Raw genomic sequence first — 18,342 nt, forward strand, 5'->3', positions numbered from 1 at the left:
TTTTTTTTTTTTTTTTTCATATTCACATACTTGAGAGCAGCCCTATGGAGAAGGGCATGAGGGTCTTGATAGACGAAAAAGTTAATATGAGCCAGCAGTGTGCCCTTGCAGCTTGGAAGGCAAATGGTATCCTGGGCTCCAGCAAAAGAGGGGCGGCCAGCAGGAACAGGGAGGTGATTGTCCCCCTCTACTCGGCTCTTGTGAGGCCCCATCTGGAATACTGCATCCAAGTGTGGACCCCCCAGTACAAGAAAGACAGGGAGCTGTTGGAGAGGGGTCCAGAGGAGGGCCATAAAGATGATCAGGGACTGGAGCACCTCCCTTATGAAGACAGGCTGAGGGAGCTGGGCTTGTTCAGCCTGGAGAAAAGAAGGCTGCGGGGTGACTTCATTGCAGCTTTTCAGTACCTAAAGGGAGCCTACAGAGGGGAGAGGAATCAACTCCTTGAAAAGGCTGGTAACTGCAGAATGAGGGGAAATGGTTTTAAGTTGAGGGAGGGGAGATTTAGGTTGGATGTCAGGGGGAATTTCTTTACAGAGAGAGTGGTGAGGTGCTGGAACAGACTGCCCAGAGAGGTTGTGGATGCCCCGTCCCTGGAGATGTTCAAGGCCAGGTTGGATGGGGCCCTGGGAAGCCTGGTCTAGTATTAAATGGGGAGGTTGATTGCCCTGCATGTGGCAGAGGGGTTGGAGATTCATGATCCTTGAGATCCCTTCCACTCCTGGCCATTCTGTGATTCTTCAGTTAAATGAAATGCTTGTTACATTATTTTTAGAGCCACCTGTGCAGAAGAGTTGCAAAACAACAGAAGAAATTTGGTAGGATTATGAAGTTTTTTGAATTTTTGCTTTCCTGCAAAGCATGTTCTGATTAGTCCAAGATGTGTCACACTGCATTTTAAAACTTTTCTGAACAAGCGTGTGGATTTTGGATTATGCAAAAGGATCAGTTTTTAAACTGTAATTGGTTTTCAGTCTTTACGAACAATGTCAGCTCTGCCATCATTATTTAAGTAATTGCAGAATGCGAGTGCAAAGTTCAGTCATGCAAAGTGCTGAACCAAAACAAAGGTTTGGACAACCACTGCTAATCATGTCCAAAAAAACTGTTAGATTTCATGCAATGAATTTTATTTTATTTTTTACGAAGATGGAGTCTAATAGAAGACGGGAAATTGAATAAGGCTTTACAAAAACATGATTATCATTATTAGGGTTTTACCACCATAATTTAGGTGTTTCACTGGTTTCCTGGTCTGGAAATTACGTTTCATGTTCTTATCATATATGCATGTTCATACACTTCCTTTTTCTCCGTAATAGGATTTTGAAATGCTTAATCTTGAATTATTGGTGAAAGATTACAAGTATGCTATTTTCAGGTTGTAGCTTCATTTCTGGAGAGCAAGTATGTTGAAGATGACTCAAGAAACTGTGGTGTATTCAAAGTAAATAGAACAGTTTTTCCAGCACACTGCAATGAAAAGCGTGAATGGATATGCAAAATACCAAAAGGTGAAACCTTAATTAACTTACACTGCTCTATCTTTAATTCAGAAGAGACAAGAAAAAATATCTAAAAGGTTGCCCGTGGTCTTATGTGTGAAATCATGGCAAAGCTACGTGCTTCTGTTGGTTTTTTTTTTTTTTTTTTGGCCAGGTACCATGATTGATCTGTGCAGACAAGTTGCCATAGCATGGACAGCAATGATCAGCAACAAGCTAGAAGTTAACCTATGTTCTGATTTATAAAAGTTGCTAAAAATGTTATTTATTAAGTATGGCCATTTTTATTTTATGCCGTGTTTAACTTTCTTTTGCCTCTGGATGAAAATAGCTACATTCTTCAAGATTTTGATTAAATTCTCACTGTGTCAGTAAAGCAATTTCAGAGCAATATCTCTTCTCAGTTCTTGATCTAATATCTTTATTTTTGCAGGTGTTAAACCAAAGAATCCAGATTGGTACATAGCTGGTATGGAAATTTTATTTTTCTGCATCTTGAGATATTATCAGTGGGAGGTGTAATTCGATGTATTGGTAAAAATAAAATAGCTAAACTATTTTAAGGTGCAAAATTTACATTACGTAATGCTGTCAAATCTTGTTGGTGAACAAAATCTGCCACTCTTCTATAGAAACACTGAAATACTGCTTATGTTAGGTAAAAGAATTTTGTCAGTAGTAGGCACAGGAATTCGATGTCCTCAGTTGCATTGAAACTGCCTTTGTATTTATAAAGTCCAGGCAACCCTGTTAATACAGTAACATGGGATATAATGTAGAGCTGAAATTTACTCAGTTCTCCGTTTGTTGTCATAATTTGATATCCCAAATATAGTTCTGCTACTAGTTGTGGGATATTGACCTGTGCCAAGTAGCTGGAAGTGGGCTGAGTTTGTTACAAGGAATGTGAACTGCAGTGAGGTTTTACACCTGCGTGGATTTGACTCTTGTCTTCTAGAACTGCCATGGTCATACTATCAGGGAGCAGAGTATCTTTTTCACGTGAATCCTACAGACTGGGACACCTATGAGTTCATTTGTGTCTGGCTTCGTAGTGAAATGGCAACAATAACTTCTGCAGAGGAGCAAGCTTTTATTGAAAATAAAATTAAGAAGGTAACAAATCAGAATACTTCTTTAAAGTTCTATTTACTAACAGGAGATATTTCAAAAGCAGCTTTGTAACTGAAGTAGTGGATATTGTAGCGTTTTATGATGAGAAAGCCAAGATTACTCTATTTGCATTTTATACTAAGTTAACTTCCTTTAAGTTTCATCTCAGAGTATGAGATGCTGCCTTCCCCAGTTTAGCCAGGTGTGTCCCTAAATGTTTCTAACTGATTCCTGTGGAAGTAGGGCTAAGGATAATCATCAGCAGTCTGGATGGAATTTGTATATGCCGTCAGGAAAATTTCATAGAGATTTCTTCATGTAGAATTTAAAATCATATTTTTCACTATTTCTTTAAGAATTGTAATCCATAGTCTGAGTGCTATGACTAGAAAGCCAAATTCAATTGGCATATACCACACCAGACAACATTTCTTAGGCTATTCTTCATCAGAAATGTATGTATTCTAAATTTGGTATTGCTTTGTATACTGCTAGCTGATAAAATCCTGACTGTAAGGACTGCATGGCTGCTTCAACGTATGCTACAATTCCACCCTTTCTGAAGGAAAAAAGAATGCCTTTAAATGGTAGGGTAGCATTTATGATGTCCTGCACATTTGAAATTTTTTTCCCTTTGTTGACTTTCCAAAAGACTACTGAAGTGTGGCTGTTGAGAGACTACTCTTGAAAGCAAAGTTCGTTCATGGTTTAAATCAGTGTCATGTCACTGCAGCAGCAATAAGTGACTGTTTAAATGACAATATTTCTGTGAATTATCCATAATACATTGCCTTTTACTACTGGAAGTCTAGGACTTTCGTGATCATAACATTGCCTCTGAATTGCATCTCTGTTACATGAGCTGTAAGAATCAATATAAATTGCATAGAAAATGTTCTGGAAACATTGAAATCAGTAGCATTTCAATACTAAAAGAAAATATTTGTACTTCATAATTTTAATAATGTCTATTTTTCTTAGTTCTGGCTTAAGACTGCAGTCATTGCCAGGCCAGATATTCTAATTTTACAGAATGTGCATTAGTAATCCAGTGGAAAATGGAGGCTATATTGTGTTTTGCACACATGCTTGCTGAAGTCAGGAGGGAGTAGTCACAAACTAAGACAGGCAGGATTTAGCACGTGTTTTACACCAGAAACCAAAGGAGATACTATTCATCTGACTCTGAGCAGGGCCTGATTTTTAGGAGTTGGTTAATATTTAACTGTTGTTGCCCTCTTATCAAAACATATGGCAAAACATTTTTTTGTAGCTGTCGGATAGTGATGTTCACTGGTGGATTGGATTGCACGCAGAAAACATCAGCAATGAATTTCGGTAAGAGCTTCAACTGCTCTGGTTTGTACTTGGCACATCTTGTTTACAAGTACCATTCAGTTTGATGGACCAAAACTGTTTGATGACTGAGTTGGATGTTCAAAAGACAATTTTGGCTCTCATATAAATATTACTCAGAATATGTTACCCTTCATTTGTTTCTCTGAAAGGGGTTCAAAAGATTTAAGCCAAAGACGTGACTATCAACATGTTTGTTGTAACAGTAAGTTGAAGAATGGGCACTTTCTACCCTGTATCTGATTAAAAACACCTTTTAATAGGGTCTGTGTTGTTAGATCACAACAGGGAAAAATGTAACTACACTCTTAACATTTCTGTGCAGCTGGAAGGATGAATCACTAATAACATACCAGAACTGGAATGAAGGCAGAGATCGATATTTGCATAAACCGGGGAAAAGATGTGGCTTCATTTCATCACAAACAGGTTTATTTTATATTTCTTTTTGTGGCAGGAGTTGTGAATTGGTTGTTATTGGCCAAAGGAGATTATATGTTTTCAATTGCTTTGAAGAAGTATACAGTCCTGTTACACAGTTACAGATTGCTTAACTACTTCCATGGTTAAGAAAAGAACATTAAGATATCATGAATTTGCTCAAAGAGTAAGACAGTAGAACTTAGAAGTATATTAAAAGTTTAGTATTTTAACGTCAAAATATAAATATTCCAGTGGTACTGAATCTTTAGTCTTTCTTAAGACTCTATTCCTGGTTTTCACAGTCACTTTTCTTGTAACCAAATGAGCCATATGGACTGAGCAGCAAATTTTCCTCTGTTCAAGAACTGTTTTTATATTATTGAACAACTTTAAATACTTGGGTTTCTATCTTATTTTTAATCTCATAGCCAATATGCGGAGGGATTTTGGGTACCATGTTTTGTTACCTGATGGTGCTAGCCTCTACACCCTCACAAAGATTTCTCTTTTGCTACTGCAATTTAAAAATATATGTCAATATAGTGCTGCCAGTATCTGTGGGGTTTTTTTTGTTTGTTTGTTTTTTGGTTTTTTTTTTTTTAATCATTTCTCAGTCTCTGTTTTCTGAAGATCTGTGATTCATATAATAATGTGAACGTCAGGTTTCTTGAAAAAATATGTAACTTTTTAAAAATTTCTCCTCACAAATACAAAGCTGCATTCTTGTAATGCCAACATCAAAAGCTAAAAACTATTGTTGTTAACCCACACATCACCTTGGGGTTTTGGTTCATAACTTTCAAAAGCTTGAGGCTTACAGATATTTTAGTCTCTGTTTTGCATGATACTTCCCCCTATCCCATCACCCACCAACAGAGGGCATCTGATCAGTAGTTTGAGTGCTTTCTGTTCTGCTGAATTATGTGTTTTCCTTCTCAGCAGGACAGCATTTGATGTCAGTACCTGGTGGTCTTGCCAGCAATTTTCAATGAAAAAGGGTCAAACCACTTTATCTGGAATGTATAATTCCAGTACGTTTTCTTTTCAACTAATTTTTTTAATATGTGTTGATAGGCAATGTATTATGTGACTCGTTGTGGAGGAATGTTTTTAGATTAATGAAACCAAACTGTCAATAAAAATATGAGACTTGTGGGCCATCAAATGCACAGAAATGTGTTATGTCCAAATATATTTGCTGTAGAATCATGGCTTACTCAACCAATAAAGAGGATACTTTTCACAATAATTGAGCAGATAAGAAAAAGTCCTTTTCTGTTCTCAGGTAAATATTTAAATGTGTTTTTTTTTTTTTTTTTTAACATAGGACTCTGGGATGATGAAAACTGTACTGTTTCTCTTCCCTGTATTTGTAAACGTAAAAATGCTTGGAAAATTGAGAAAGAGGTTCCAAAAGACCAGAACCCACAAGGAATGTGTCCCAAGGGCTGGCTGCACTTTGGATTTAAAGTAAAACACTTTTTCCTGCTGCTTAATTATTCAAAATGAATTCCATTGTTACAGAAAATTTGGACTTGATATTTGGTATTTGAAGGTTTTCTTCCTTTCTGAAAGCAGGGAACTCGTTTTTATGAATAGTGATATTCATAAACATGAATGTGATAGAGAAGTGATAGAAAAGTTCATTAGCTTTGCACAGAGAAGTTGCCTTAAGCTGTCAATGTTTTACTTTAGTTCCAGGAAATGCATGCTCATTTATGCAAAAGCTACCTAGGCTTTTGGATAGCAAATGCATCAACGTGCTTATTCTGTGCTGTCTCTCTCCTTTGATACTTCTACAGTTTTAAGTCTTGCTTGGCCTAAAAACAGAACTCTAACCATTTAGTGTACTCAGCAGTTCCCTAATTGCTGCCTAAAGATATGGTTTCAAATGTGTAATTATCTTTGATTAATAACACCGAAGTCTATTTGTGATTGAAGGTTGAAAGGCAACTATTCCACCAGACTTCTCTTAAATATGTACGTTCCCTCATGGAAACGTTCCCTGAAGTGAGCAGGTTTATCCCAGCATTAAAATGCAGTCACTACAAGGATAAACTTAAACCAAGGGGCATTGCTTAAGGCTGTGGACCCAACATTCTTATTAATTGGTATAGCTTTTAAGTGGAAGGAAAAACAAAATAAGCCTCCTATTTTTTTTTTTTTTTTTTCTTTTGAAACAGTGTTTTTTGATACAAATTCCAAAGGATCCAGAGCACCTGAGGAGCTGGTACTCTGCACAGACATTCTGCAGTAGGTACGATGGGTCCCTCGCTTCCCTTGAAGATGAACTGGAACAAGGTAGAATGCCAAAAATATTTTCAAATAAAATTTCATCCTTGAAGAAATGTTTAATAATAGATACAGATTTAGAAAAAAAAAATCATGCAATTCCACTCAGGGATGCAATGCTATAAACAAATCGGTAATTCTTAAGTTGTTCAAGCTACTGTTGCAATTTCTTGAAGACTTCTCTACTGGGCTAGATACTAACCCAACTGAAGTTAATCATTTTTACTGAATTTATAGCTGGATGATCATGAAATGCTTTTCACGTTCTTACTTTCTTGTAAGTAGATAAAGCCACTGGTTGGCAATTCATTTTTCAGCACTTTAATGTGTTGGAAGAGACTTCAGCTTCATCCCTAACTGGCTACCAATTAAATATGCTTGATACTTCAATCTTGTTTCATTTTCCAGCTTTCATAACAATGAATCTATTTGGTCGCAAAACTAGTGTTTGGATAGCTTTCCAGGGTGATGATTATGAAAAATGGATGAATGAAAATCCTCCAAGGTATTCCAACTGGTCTCCAATTGAAGCAGTGCACGTAAGTATTTCTGGGGGCTTTAAGGACACTGAGAAATTGTTTTATCCACAATATTCATGCTTGCCATAAAGACAAGGCCTAACTTACTATACCAGCTTCTCTTAATTTTTGCAACTTCAAACAACTGTGGACACAACCTTATGGGTATAGTTAGTAGTTGCCAGAAAGACACTATCCAGACAATTATTTATGCAGTACATAGCTATAGTCACATCTTCTGAAATTCTCTTCAAGCACCACAGTTTAAGCTATATGGTTGACATCCTATACTAGATTTGAGCAAAGTAATATTATGAATTTCACATTTTAGTCAAATTTTAGTATACTATATTTGACTTGGTATATTTGTCAGTATTTTAGTTAACGTTTTAGTTTCTTCATTGCACGTTTTTGACATTTTTTCTATGAGGCTACTATTCCAAGTGGTATTTATGGGAACGTTCATTGTTCTACCTAACAACTTGTAACAGTGCCTTTCAGCTAACTATTATTCTCCGTTTAATGTAATAAGTATGCCCTTGCTTTACATGGTATCTTTAACAATTAATGTAAGGTTCTATGTTGATTGCAGAGACCGCGTTATAACAGTGTCTACGTCGAAGAACAAGTTCCACTTTGTACACTGGTATCAAATAACCCTAATTTTTATTTTACGGGAAAATGGTACTTAGAAAACTGTGAGAAAAATTATGGGTTTGTCTGCCAAAAAAGGCAGGGTAAGCATTTGGTCTGGTTTCCTTCTGTTCTCATTTGTTCTGTTGTTGAGTTCAGTTTATTTTTACCTAGAAGTAGCTTATTATAGGTGTCTATAAAACCAGGAGCTAAAAAGATCTTTATAGGCAATTTCACTTGCTATTTCAGCAGACAAGCTTTACACAGTTAAATAAATCAATAGCTGTGATGTAGAAGTAAGTTCTCAAAAAAATCTTTTGCAGTTAAATTTGATTCTTAACTTTGAGCTTTCAGTTGCATATCTCAGATGTAGAGATTACATTTCACATTGTCTGTCCTCGCAAGCAAAGTAACAGCATGAAATTACAAAAGGCAAAGCTGGAGATAGTTCTGTTGAAAATATTCTGTTGTTGGATTTGCAGTCTCAGATCAGACGAGACTTTGGAAGATGCATTTCTGTGAACAGCCAATTGGCCAATCAGGTGTAGGCTGGCTTTTCTTCTCATGTATTTTTCCTGTACTGGCATGGCAACGTGCTCAGCAGCACACATCAAAATGGACTGTATGGACACAGTGGTGGTCTTATGTGATGCAGCTTTGTCTGCTACCTTGTAGTTAAGGTCTTTGTCAACGGAGGCAGTAGTTCCTGCTGTTCTCCACAAGAGGCTCAACAGAGTAAATAAGACGAACCAGCAAGCTTTGGCCCGCTCTTATGCGGCTTTTGCAAACCACAGCTATGTTTGACGTATTTATCACGAGGCACAATTGTGGGGAAAAATGGGAGTAAACTTACTGTGTGGAATAAATGAAGCTGGTTTTCAACTGTCTTTGAACTGTCTGTTTTAAAAAATAAAATCTTTAACAACCCTCTTTGTTTCCAACAGACACATCCAGACATATCGTCAATGCATCTGAAATGTACCCTGTGCCAGATACTTTACAGTATGCAAACAGAACATATACCCTAATACGTGGGAATTTGACATGGTCTGCAGCTTTAAAAACCTGCATGGCAAATGGAGCTGAGCTGGTCAGCATTGCAGATCAGTACCACCAGGCTTTCCTCACAATCATTGTGAATCGGCTGGGATACAACCACTGGATCGGGCTTTTCACCGCAGATGTGCGTAATGGGTTTACTGTCAGTGCATCCCTTATTCTAAATTAGGCTTTTACAGTAGCAAACTATGAGCTCTGTCATTAATTAGAAGTCACAGGAAGTTCATGTTTAGAAATTAAACACCCACTTGAGCTTTTATCAGCCTCCTTGCTGTATTTTGCAGCATGATACATAAATTTAATGAGTGCTACTTTGGTGCAGTACTGGAAAATGAAAGCCATAGAAAATACTAAAACACAAAAACAACAACAACAAAAAACACTAAGAAAAAAAAACTCTTCTAATGTCAGTATTGAATTTAAATTTCATTTTGAGCAGCTTTATGGACCAAATAGTCACTTACACTCAATGACCCAGACATTCAGCTACCATACAAAACAGCAGTTTAGGTGTAGTTTTTGTTCTCCTAGAAAAAAGTTGAGAGGATCTTTGAAACTGCCCAGCACTAAGGAAGAAGTAAAAGGAATCCTGATTAAGATGTCTGTGGAAAGGAGTATGGCACCAAACAGAAATAATTTAAAATTTGTTTTGGCAGAATGGGCTTAATTTTGAGTGGTCAGATGGGACTAGATCCTTGTTTACCTTCTGGGAAGATGATGAGTCCCAGGCCTTGGGCAGCTGTGTTTATATGGATGCCTCAGGGCACTGGAAGAGTACAAGCTGTGAACAACTTCTGCCAGGAGCAGTCTGCCATGTGCCGCCCAGTAAGTCAGTTAGGTTTTGTTTTACATCTGTGCAGCTGCAAATGTGTGTAGTAATAGTGGCAGTATATGAAAGGAAAACTAACATTTGAGGTTAAACAATGATGATGCTTCCTTCAAAAGTGTTTTTTCCCCCCCCCCCCCCCCCCTTTCTGTATCTCCTATTTGCGAAGCCTTTTTATTTTTTCCCCATTAAGTATTGGCCACCAGATCTAGGCTATGTGAAAATGGGAAGAACTTCTATAGTGGGAAAGAAACAGGTGCAAGGAAACTCCCTCTTCAGTGAATGCTATATTGTCTGCGAAAAATGCTGATTATTAACAAAGTAGTGTGAAGGGAAGTAAATTCTGTTTATTGCAGTTAACTGAGAAATAGGAAAAGTGAATCTTTTGGAACAAAGTGAAAAGTTAGTCACAACTTCATTGATTGCATAGGGAAGACTGCAACATTTTTTCTGAAGATGAGAATATTTTCCTGCATCTTGAGATACATTTTGTTTCTTGCAAAGCTCTTCATTACCTGAGCTTTTTTTTTTTTTCTTTTTTTTGGAACACAGAACTCAGGTATACAGCTCTACTCAGCCCAGGACTGCAGAGTCCTTGTCAACATCCTGCTTTCATGATGGCAGTCACCCAAATCAGTAGGGCTCTTGGCACAGTGCATTGCACAGTGGAGAGGTCGAGTGCTGAATTCTGATGGGAAGCTCTACTCTGCCTCTGTGCCCTGATATTTGGCATTCAGTTATCCTTGTGGCTTTGTGGAGAGAAGCTCTGCAGCCTCTGGAAATCCCCAGCCTCTGGGAGTTGCTGGGTAGCCCTGAGTGCCCATATGATGCTTCTCTCCCTGTTGTGTGTCACTGTTAGATAAATATCTTTATAGCACTGTTGCAAGCCTGCAAGGTTTTTCATCTGAACTAAAACCAGCTTTGCAGTTCTAGTACAAGTATATGCAGCCACTAGATTTTCTCTTTGAAAAATAGAGACATAAATTAAATAGAGTGCTTATTAGCATTATTCCAAAACAACATGTGGAATGTTATATTAATGTGTATGTTGTTGTGCCAATAAAACTTTGCTGTTTCTTCTATGACAGAGAAGAAACTCATTGAGTATAAAGGCTTATGTTCAGAAAAACATGTTCCCTGGATCAAATTCAAAAACAGTTGCTACAGCTTTAACACCGTTCTGCAGGGCACAAGTTTTGATGCTGCATATGAAGTGTGCAGAAATCAAGGTAAGTGACTATTTTATAGCTACAAAATGTAATTGTGATATAGTTAGAAAAAAAAAAAAAAAACCACAGATTTTCTGAAATGACTGAAGTCACAGCAAGTGTTTCCTCTGGTTCAGGAAAACACTACTGGAGCCCATTAAGCCAACTATGAAATCAAAGGCAATGTATATCAATAAATGGTCTTTTTTGATGAAAATGCTGTTTTCTGGTGTAAGATATAAAATGTATTTATCCCCTTTCAAACTTGTTTTGAAATCAAGTAAGAACAGTTTTGTATTATTAGTTGCAAACTTCAGAACTAATAAAGCATAAGCAGGCTTTTCAACATTTTCAAACAAGATTCTCCATACCAAATTTTGAAATGCAATGCTACATTTTAATAGCGTGAATTGCTTGAAAAAGAAGTCTGTTCTATGTTTAATCTGTAGGATCTAATCTTCTAACTATCAAAGATGAAGATGAAAATGCCTTCGTTCTGGAGGAGTTGCACAGTTTTGGTTATTCTGTGAAAATGGTTTGGCTGAACGTCCTGCATGTTACAGACAGTAAGTTTTATGTGGAAGAGAACTGAACGTAAGAATCTAGGATTTTTTTTTTTTAATGCTGATATAACCATCTTACAAAATACTGTTACTTTTTGAGATTCTTGTTCTCACTGTTTACTATTTGCTTACAATGTACTAAAAGGATGTGATTGTACTAGGATTCTGAATAGTCAGTATATGTGCATGTATGTGAGTGCCTTTACTGGCATGTTGAAGAAGCTGTATGGATTGTGTCAACTGCATTATGTTTTTAAAGTATTCAACAAAGAAAGGAACATAGTAGTCAAACAGGGTAGTAGCCTGGCATTGCTTTTGTACAGTATTGTGAACATGCATGTGAAGGTGAGTTCAACTGAAGAAGTTGTTTATCAAAACACAATGGCATTTTACAATGATTTATTACTTCTGCCCTTAGATGAAACGGTTTCCTGGTCTGATGGCTCTCCCTTAAATTATTCTAACTGGGGCATCAGGGAGCCTGAATTTGATCATCTTAAGGGGAATTTCTGTATCAGCCTGAGGACTGCGGATGGTGTATGGCAAATATCTCCATGCAGAGAAATAAAGGGATTTGTTTGTAAAAAGAATGCAGGTACGTGCTTCCATTGAAGGAACTGATCATGTTCTTACAACTGTTGTTTTATATTTTCTTTATTGCTCGCTTAGTTTTCATTTAAATAGTCTTTTTGTTTCCTATTAGAGAAAATACCCATGAAAAACAAACCGGTGAGGTTAGCCTTCTGAGGAGCCTGGGCATTTCTTTTGTTACTGCATGCTGTGACAAACTTTCTCTTGTGCATGTGAGCAGAGCCCTTGGTATAGGCAGCTGTAATGAGCAGTAAGAAGAGATATGTACGTGAGGGAGCTGAAGTGTTCCGAGTCCACTCAAAGTGCCAGAATCACTGCTGGACCCAATAGCTTGGTTCATCCACCGCTGCACACTTCTGCTTACGTATATGTGCTTTCTGCAGTGGATAAATGCTGCTGCTCATCTATGCCACAATGCCTGTTAATATATTCCACTAAATTTAAGTGATTTTATACAGGCAGTAGGCTAGGTCATATTTCACTTGGCCTATTGTAATCCTATTAACATGGGTAAAGTTCAACAAAGAACAGCTGGCTCTTGCATGTTTCTGAATAGATTGTCTTCTGAGTATCAGTGGTACACTGAGTGTATATGCTAAATTTTGTTAGTACTGTGGATAATTTTCTGACAGTTCTGGGTTTCTGGGTTCTATTTCAGATCTTAATGCGGCAGAACCCTCTGAAAAATGTAAGTTATTCTTTTTTACTTTCTAAATTTTATTTTATTTTATTTTACTTTTTGTAAGGAGCAATAACATGTTTTGAGGTGATACTTCATGAGATCTCATTTAATAGTGGAAAAAAAGTTTAATTTAAAATGTGTGACATATAAAGAGTAATGGTGTTTTATGTGGAACATCTGAATTTTTGTACTTAAAATTATATGTGGTTATAACTGCATTTGTGTAATAACAGTCTCTGCTTTTTCCTTTCAGCATCCTACTCTGGACTTGCTGCTCTGGCTGTTCTCGTAACGTTTGTGATGCTGGCTGCTGTTTCCATTTTTCTGTGGTGCCTCTACAAACAGAACAACAGATTCTTCAGCAGAATACTGTGGGTCAGAAACGCCTATTTTCCACAGATTAATTCTGATGTTCCTGCTCTGGAAGAAAGTATTCTCATTTCTGATTTTGAGAAAGATGACAATTAATCAGTGGGGAGAACCAAGCAGTTATGTATTCTGTGTTAAATTCCGTGTCCTACAGTGTTTTTGTTTTTGTGAGCCAGTTGCTGTCCAAGACCAGCTCCACGTCTTAGCTGGTGGTCAGAATGCCTACATGGTGCTGGAAGAGCAGCGAAGCAGCAGCCGCTGTTCTTTCCCTTCTTGTGAATTTGTTCCATAAGGTTTACAAAGCGAGCAGTGAGGAGCTGAGCACCAGTCGCACCTGCTCTCACAGGCACCAGACCCAGGCTTCCTTGGTGGCAGAGGGTCTGTGCTCCCTTCTCAGGAGACTCAGGGCATGTGCTTCTGGAGGAGTCCTTGCACCCTAGTGGGGAGCGTGCAGGGGCTGCTGCACTTGGACCTCTTATGCTTTGTAGTAGAACGTGGTGAGAATGCACAGAGCCATGGGGAAATTGGCTTCTATGGGGAAAGCTGCAAACTAAAAATGTTCCGATACCCCAAATCTCAGACTGCTCACATGGAGCAGTCATGTCTGTGCCCCCAAGCAGAGAACATTTCTATGCAGCTTCTTCCCTTGGGAAGGTTTGGGCCTCTTGGCTTTTATTTTCATACCAAAAGAGCTGCTCATAAACCAGTGTTAAAACTTGTCCTTGAATTTAGGAGCTCTGAAACCTACTCCAAGGCTTATGGAGTAGTTCTTCCTAATGCCTATTCCATCCATAGAATGTACTTTTTCATTCGGTGGATTCTTAGCAGGTGGATTTCCAAGTTTGCTGAGATGAGGTTACTTTTGATTGGGAGTGTCAGTGTTGCCATGATGGCTAGTTTACATTATGAAATACCTTTGGCTTGAGATACAGTAGCATGTGGATATTGTCGTCCTGAAGTTAATATATTCAGTAGAGATACTTCTGGTGCACTTGTAGAGAAACAATGTTATCTCTCACCTCGGTCATTTCAGAAACTGAATCTCATCAGCCTCTTCCAAAGGTGCTTTGGAGCAGTATCTGTTTGAAGGAAAACATTATATGAATCTTGTTAAAGTTAGGATAATAAACTGCTTTACTGTTCACTTACAGTGCAACTTCAAGCAGTGTTTATGTATGTTCTTCTGAGACCCTGCTCTCCACACATAAGGATGATACAAGGGAGAGCCACATCTGCAGTTGACAAAGGGTGCTGCCCTCCCTCACCCAATTCCTGTAATCCCACGTTGCCCACCTTCAAGGGCCACATTTCTCTGGTGATATCAAGGTGCTAATGGTGCTAATACCGTCTTTCATTGGTCAGTTGTTCTCCTGGCTAATGACTGTGCAAGACCTACAGATTCAGGTCATGGTTCTCGGCGGTGGATGGTTCTATGGATTCCCACACTCCCAGTCTTCCAGTTACTTCTGTGAAAATATCAAAACCTTTCATGGAGGACTTTTAAATTATTTCTATTGTGAGGTGGGAAAAAAAGGAAAGCCAAATTGCCGATCACAAAGAGTTACCTGAGTATTGAATAACTGTGCCATTAGTCATCTCTAAAAGCTGCTATGAAGGGCTGTGCATGTTGTCGTGTTGGTTGGTTTGTTATGGGGTGACTCATTCTAAAAACTGTGCAGGAACCCTAAAATGGAGATATGTTTGTGAAAATTCAGCAAGCAGCTAAGACCAAATGCAATGTTTGTGCACATACAGGGGAATGTATGACTTCTTTCCAGTTAGATTTCACGTAGCAATTCTTTAGATATGACCAAATAAATGTATTTTCATGTCATAATTATGTATAAGGTTATTTTTTTCTTAATTATTTAGTACCTAGAATTGTTCTATACTGGCTTACAGGATACAGAAATGTGGTTTAAAAGACTGCAGATGCATCTTATCAGTATATAACAAAAAAAAAAAAAAAAAAAAAAAAAAAAAAGTGACCAACTCTCCCTTCCCTGTGAGACTTTCACCTGTTTAAATTTCAGCTGGAGGAGCCTAAGCAACAATCTTCTATTCATCCCATTCACTGACAAGTGTCTATCTTGCCTTTTTGCAGCAGAGTGACTTGAAGAATGCGTTTTGATTGCAAAATTATGTAATATTTTGTCTCAGAGGATGTGCATTTATCAGGCTATTATGCTGTTATCTAGCTATGCATATGCTGTCACATTTTGACATTGTTAATGAAGGTGTATTTTTTTTTCTTTTTTTTTTTTAAACCTGACATGGATACTCTATCAATTCTTCTTGAAGTATGTTTAGTCATTTTAATATACCTGAAGGTCAGTTATACAGTTGTATAATAAATAATCCTAACATCAGAGTAGAGAATGTTAAAACTGACTGTGATGTAGGTGATCTTGGATTAAGGGAATAGTACTTCAAGCAGTGTTTTCTTCATACACTGAAACGGATTTGAGGAAACAGTGTCGTAAGTGTTTATTTTAAAATATCTTTTGTCATTTAACTTTTCTAATTATAGGTGTTCTTCACTTAAGGATGTTATTGCTGATTACTTCCTATTCCTTGTTCTAAATATAAGAAAAATCTTACAGTGAGAACCATCACTCACTGGAATAATATCCTTGGGAATGTGATAATTCATATCACTGTAGGGTTTCAAGAAGCACTTGGACGTGGTGCTGGGCAATCTCATCCAGGCTTCCTTTTGCTGTGAAAGGTTGAACCTGATAATCTTTAAGGTCACTTCCACCTGGGCTGTTCTATGATTCTGTGGATTTTACCTTAGCTTCCATTTGTTTTTCCTTAATTCAAGATCCACTACCCCATTCCTGGTCAGAGTACTTGGTGGCTACGTTTTCATGAGTGACCGTGACAGTAACAGCAGTGAGGTTCACTGTATAACTTCAGCTAGGAAATTAAAGCATGAATAATAACTTTTTGGGCTGCAGTTTTTCTTTTGCCAGCTTTAGTGTCTCCCAGCAGCAGTTCCCAGGCTTTGCCCCAGGTTACAGTGTTGGGCGAGGGGTAGCTTGCACCAGACTGCTTCCTGGCTGCTATACAGCTCTTCTCCATTCCTCCCTCCTCCTTCCCTAGCCTTTGCATGTGTGCACACTTGTGCCTGGCTCAGGGTGACAGACCATGAGGCTGCTTCAGATCTGTGCACTTCGGTCCAGAGGGAGTGTAGGGACGAAATGCTTTTTTGTACTGTGTGTGACTTAACCTGCTCTGCTTCCCTGAGCTCTGCTGCACAAATTTAATTTAGATCCCCGTACGTTTTTCTTCCATCACGCTGCCCCTCCTTTAGTGCAGAAACAGGCATCCTCAGTCTCTTGTAATAATAAACCCACTGTAATGAAATCTTGGCATACATTTCCCACAGACCATTTATATGTAAGCAGGCTTTTTTGTTGAAAAGCTAAATTGCACGCATTTGTTAACTATGTTCAAAATCCTCAGCACAAAACAAAACAAAAAAAAGCAAACACAAACAGTAACAACAAAAAAACCACTCTTCTTGAGCTATAATAATATTTCCTTTGGTAATCAGTGGAATGTTGATTTTAAAACGCTGAGGATCAGTGCTAACCTCACAATTTGATGCAGCCCTCGAGGACGTCGCTGGTAGGAGCAGTTCGCTGTGCTGGCATGATTTGAGTTAACATAGAGCTTTGTTCTCAGAAGCGCCATCCCAGTCTGGCCAGTAGATGGTGCACACAGAGCTGACAAAATGACAAAGTGTGAGCCCTTCGCAAGTCACAGGGATCTGCTGGGATCCTTCTGAAGGTTAGTTAAATGTGCAGAAAAAACTCCCAAGTTTCAACCCTCTGCAGATGTCAGTATCCCTTAAACTTGCCTGCTACATTACGACGCTGTCTTGTGATGGCTTCTCAAAGCTGAATGCATCATAATTCTGTATGTTGTTCACACTATCAGAGCTGCCGATCTGTTTCTGTATCTATTATCTCTTTGCAGAATGACTGTGATTTGGATTCTGATTTTAGAACCTGGAATGCTACCAAGGAGGTAACACCATGGTAATTTATAACCTGATTCTGAACTGCAGTGACTTCTGAAAGAATGAAGCTGGATAATAGTGAGAATTCTGCTGCTTTTTCCTTTGCTTCCTTTGCTTGGGTTGTTTCTCTTTTCTCAAACTCAACCAACAAGACAACTCTCCATTCTGATTCTTGGAAATAAATGCTTCAGACCATAGTTTTAGTAGAAAGGGGGCTACCCTGTAGATACAAGGTAACTAAAGTTAATGCATAGCTGGCTAAAATTTACATTCCTTTGCATGGCAGCAGAGGAAAATGGGGAAAACTTTCTCTGAACTGGTTTTTCAGATGACTGGGGTATATATTTGGGTTTTTCTTACATGGATCTTCATTTCAAGAAATTTAGAAGGTTCTAATCATGCTATAGAGAAGAAAAAAAGTCTTTGTTCATTCTGTATTTTTTTCTTCAGTGTATACTGAAAGTCATCCCACCAAGCTATATATTCAGGCCATTTTTTTTTCCTGAAGTGTGATCATAGACCTTTGAACCCGGTAATAACCTGATTAAATCTGTTTTGCTACTTCCTCCTGCCATAAACTCTGTGTATATTGCAGCTGAGAAGCACCAGGAAAGCCCTTGCTGGGAGCTGAGAGCAGGCATGCACATAGCTAAGAGAAGAACTGATTCTTAACTCGTCAGCAGCTTTGTGCTGCACAGCTTCACTGACGCTTGATGTGGGACTGCATCCTAGAGCTTGACGCTTTGTTCAGGTGTGTAAGCAAGATCCCTAATGCTGCATGCTGTCTGTGAGCTGGGAGAGATAAAAACTAACATAAAGTAAAATAATGTTCCCAGTTACGTATGGCTTAATTTGTTACAGTCCTGTCACAGACTGCAAATAATTCTGCTTTAGTTGCATTTGTTTCTCCTGGGAAGTTTTTGCTGATGCTTGCATGCTTACCTGTTACCTACCTTAAATCTGACACCTACCAGTTTATGTGATCTAACATTGTACTTTCTAGTATATAAAATTCCGCAGCATCAGAAAGATTCTTTCTGGAAAGACCTGAGAAAAGGTCAAGTTGCAGCTGCTGCTGCATATTCTGTCCTGGGGATCATTAAGAGGCAAACTGAATTACTTTTAAAAATTATTTCAAAAGCAAATACTGAAGATGGAGCTCAATGTGCAGGATATT

The 18,342-nt window shown here is 38.2% G+C and overlaps 2 protein-coding genes across 3 annotated transcripts in view; both read left to right on the forward strand.

Annotated features, from left to right (window-relative positions):
• Positions 1-14,975, forward strand: part of PLA2R1 (phospholipase A2 receptor 1) — a 37,207-nt gene extending 22,232 nt beyond the window's left edge. For both annotated transcript variants that reach the window (XM_042822621.1, XM_042822622.1), the window contains 16 exons: positions 1,382-1,514; positions 1,939-1,974; positions 2,464-2,621; positions 3,892-3,956; positions 4,300-4,403; positions 5,725-5,867; positions 6,581-6,698; positions 7,098-7,228; positions 7,800-7,944; positions 8,785-9,023; positions 9,556-9,724; positions 10,814-10,954; positions 11,383-11,499; positions 11,915-12,091; positions 12,746-12,775; positions 13,023-14,975. In XM_042822621.1, coding sequence (XP_042678555.1) covers positions 1,382-1,514; positions 1,939-1,974; positions 2,464-2,621; positions 3,892-3,956; positions 4,300-4,403; positions 5,725-5,867; positions 6,581-6,698; positions 7,098-7,228; positions 7,800-7,944; positions 8,785-9,023; positions 9,556-9,724; positions 10,814-10,954; positions 11,383-11,499; positions 11,915-12,091; positions 12,746-12,775; positions 13,023-13,237 — 2,121 coding nt within the window. In that variant the 3' untranslated portion in view covers positions 13,238-14,975. The remainder of the gene's footprint in view (positions 1-1,381; positions 1,515-1,938; positions 1,975-2,463; positions 2,622-3,891; positions 3,957-4,299; positions 4,404-5,724; positions 5,868-6,580; positions 6,699-7,097; positions 7,229-7,799; positions 7,945-8,784; positions 9,024-9,555; positions 9,725-10,813; positions 10,955-11,382; positions 11,500-11,914; positions 12,092-12,745; positions 12,776-13,022) is intronic.
• A 2,825-nt stretch (positions 14,976-17,800) lies between these two features.
• The window catches only part of LY75 (lymphocyte antigen 75), a 56,468-nt gene continuing 55,926 nt past the window's right edge, over positions 17,801-18,342 (forward strand). The window contains exon 1 of the mRNA XM_042822148.1: positions 17,801-17,916. The gene's annotated coding sequence lies outside the window, so the exon portion shown is untranslated. The remainder of the gene's footprint in view (positions 17,917-18,342) is intronic.

Source organism: Centrocercus urophasianus, unplaced genomic scaffold (genome assembly GCF_019232065.1).
Source record: "Centrocercus urophasianus isolate 14NV4802_14NV808 unplaced genomic scaffold, USGS_Curo_1.0 seq_20, whole genome shotgun sequence".
Lineage (NCBI taxonomy): Eukaryota > Metazoa > Chordata > Aves > Galliformes > Phasianidae > Centrocercus > Centrocercus urophasianus.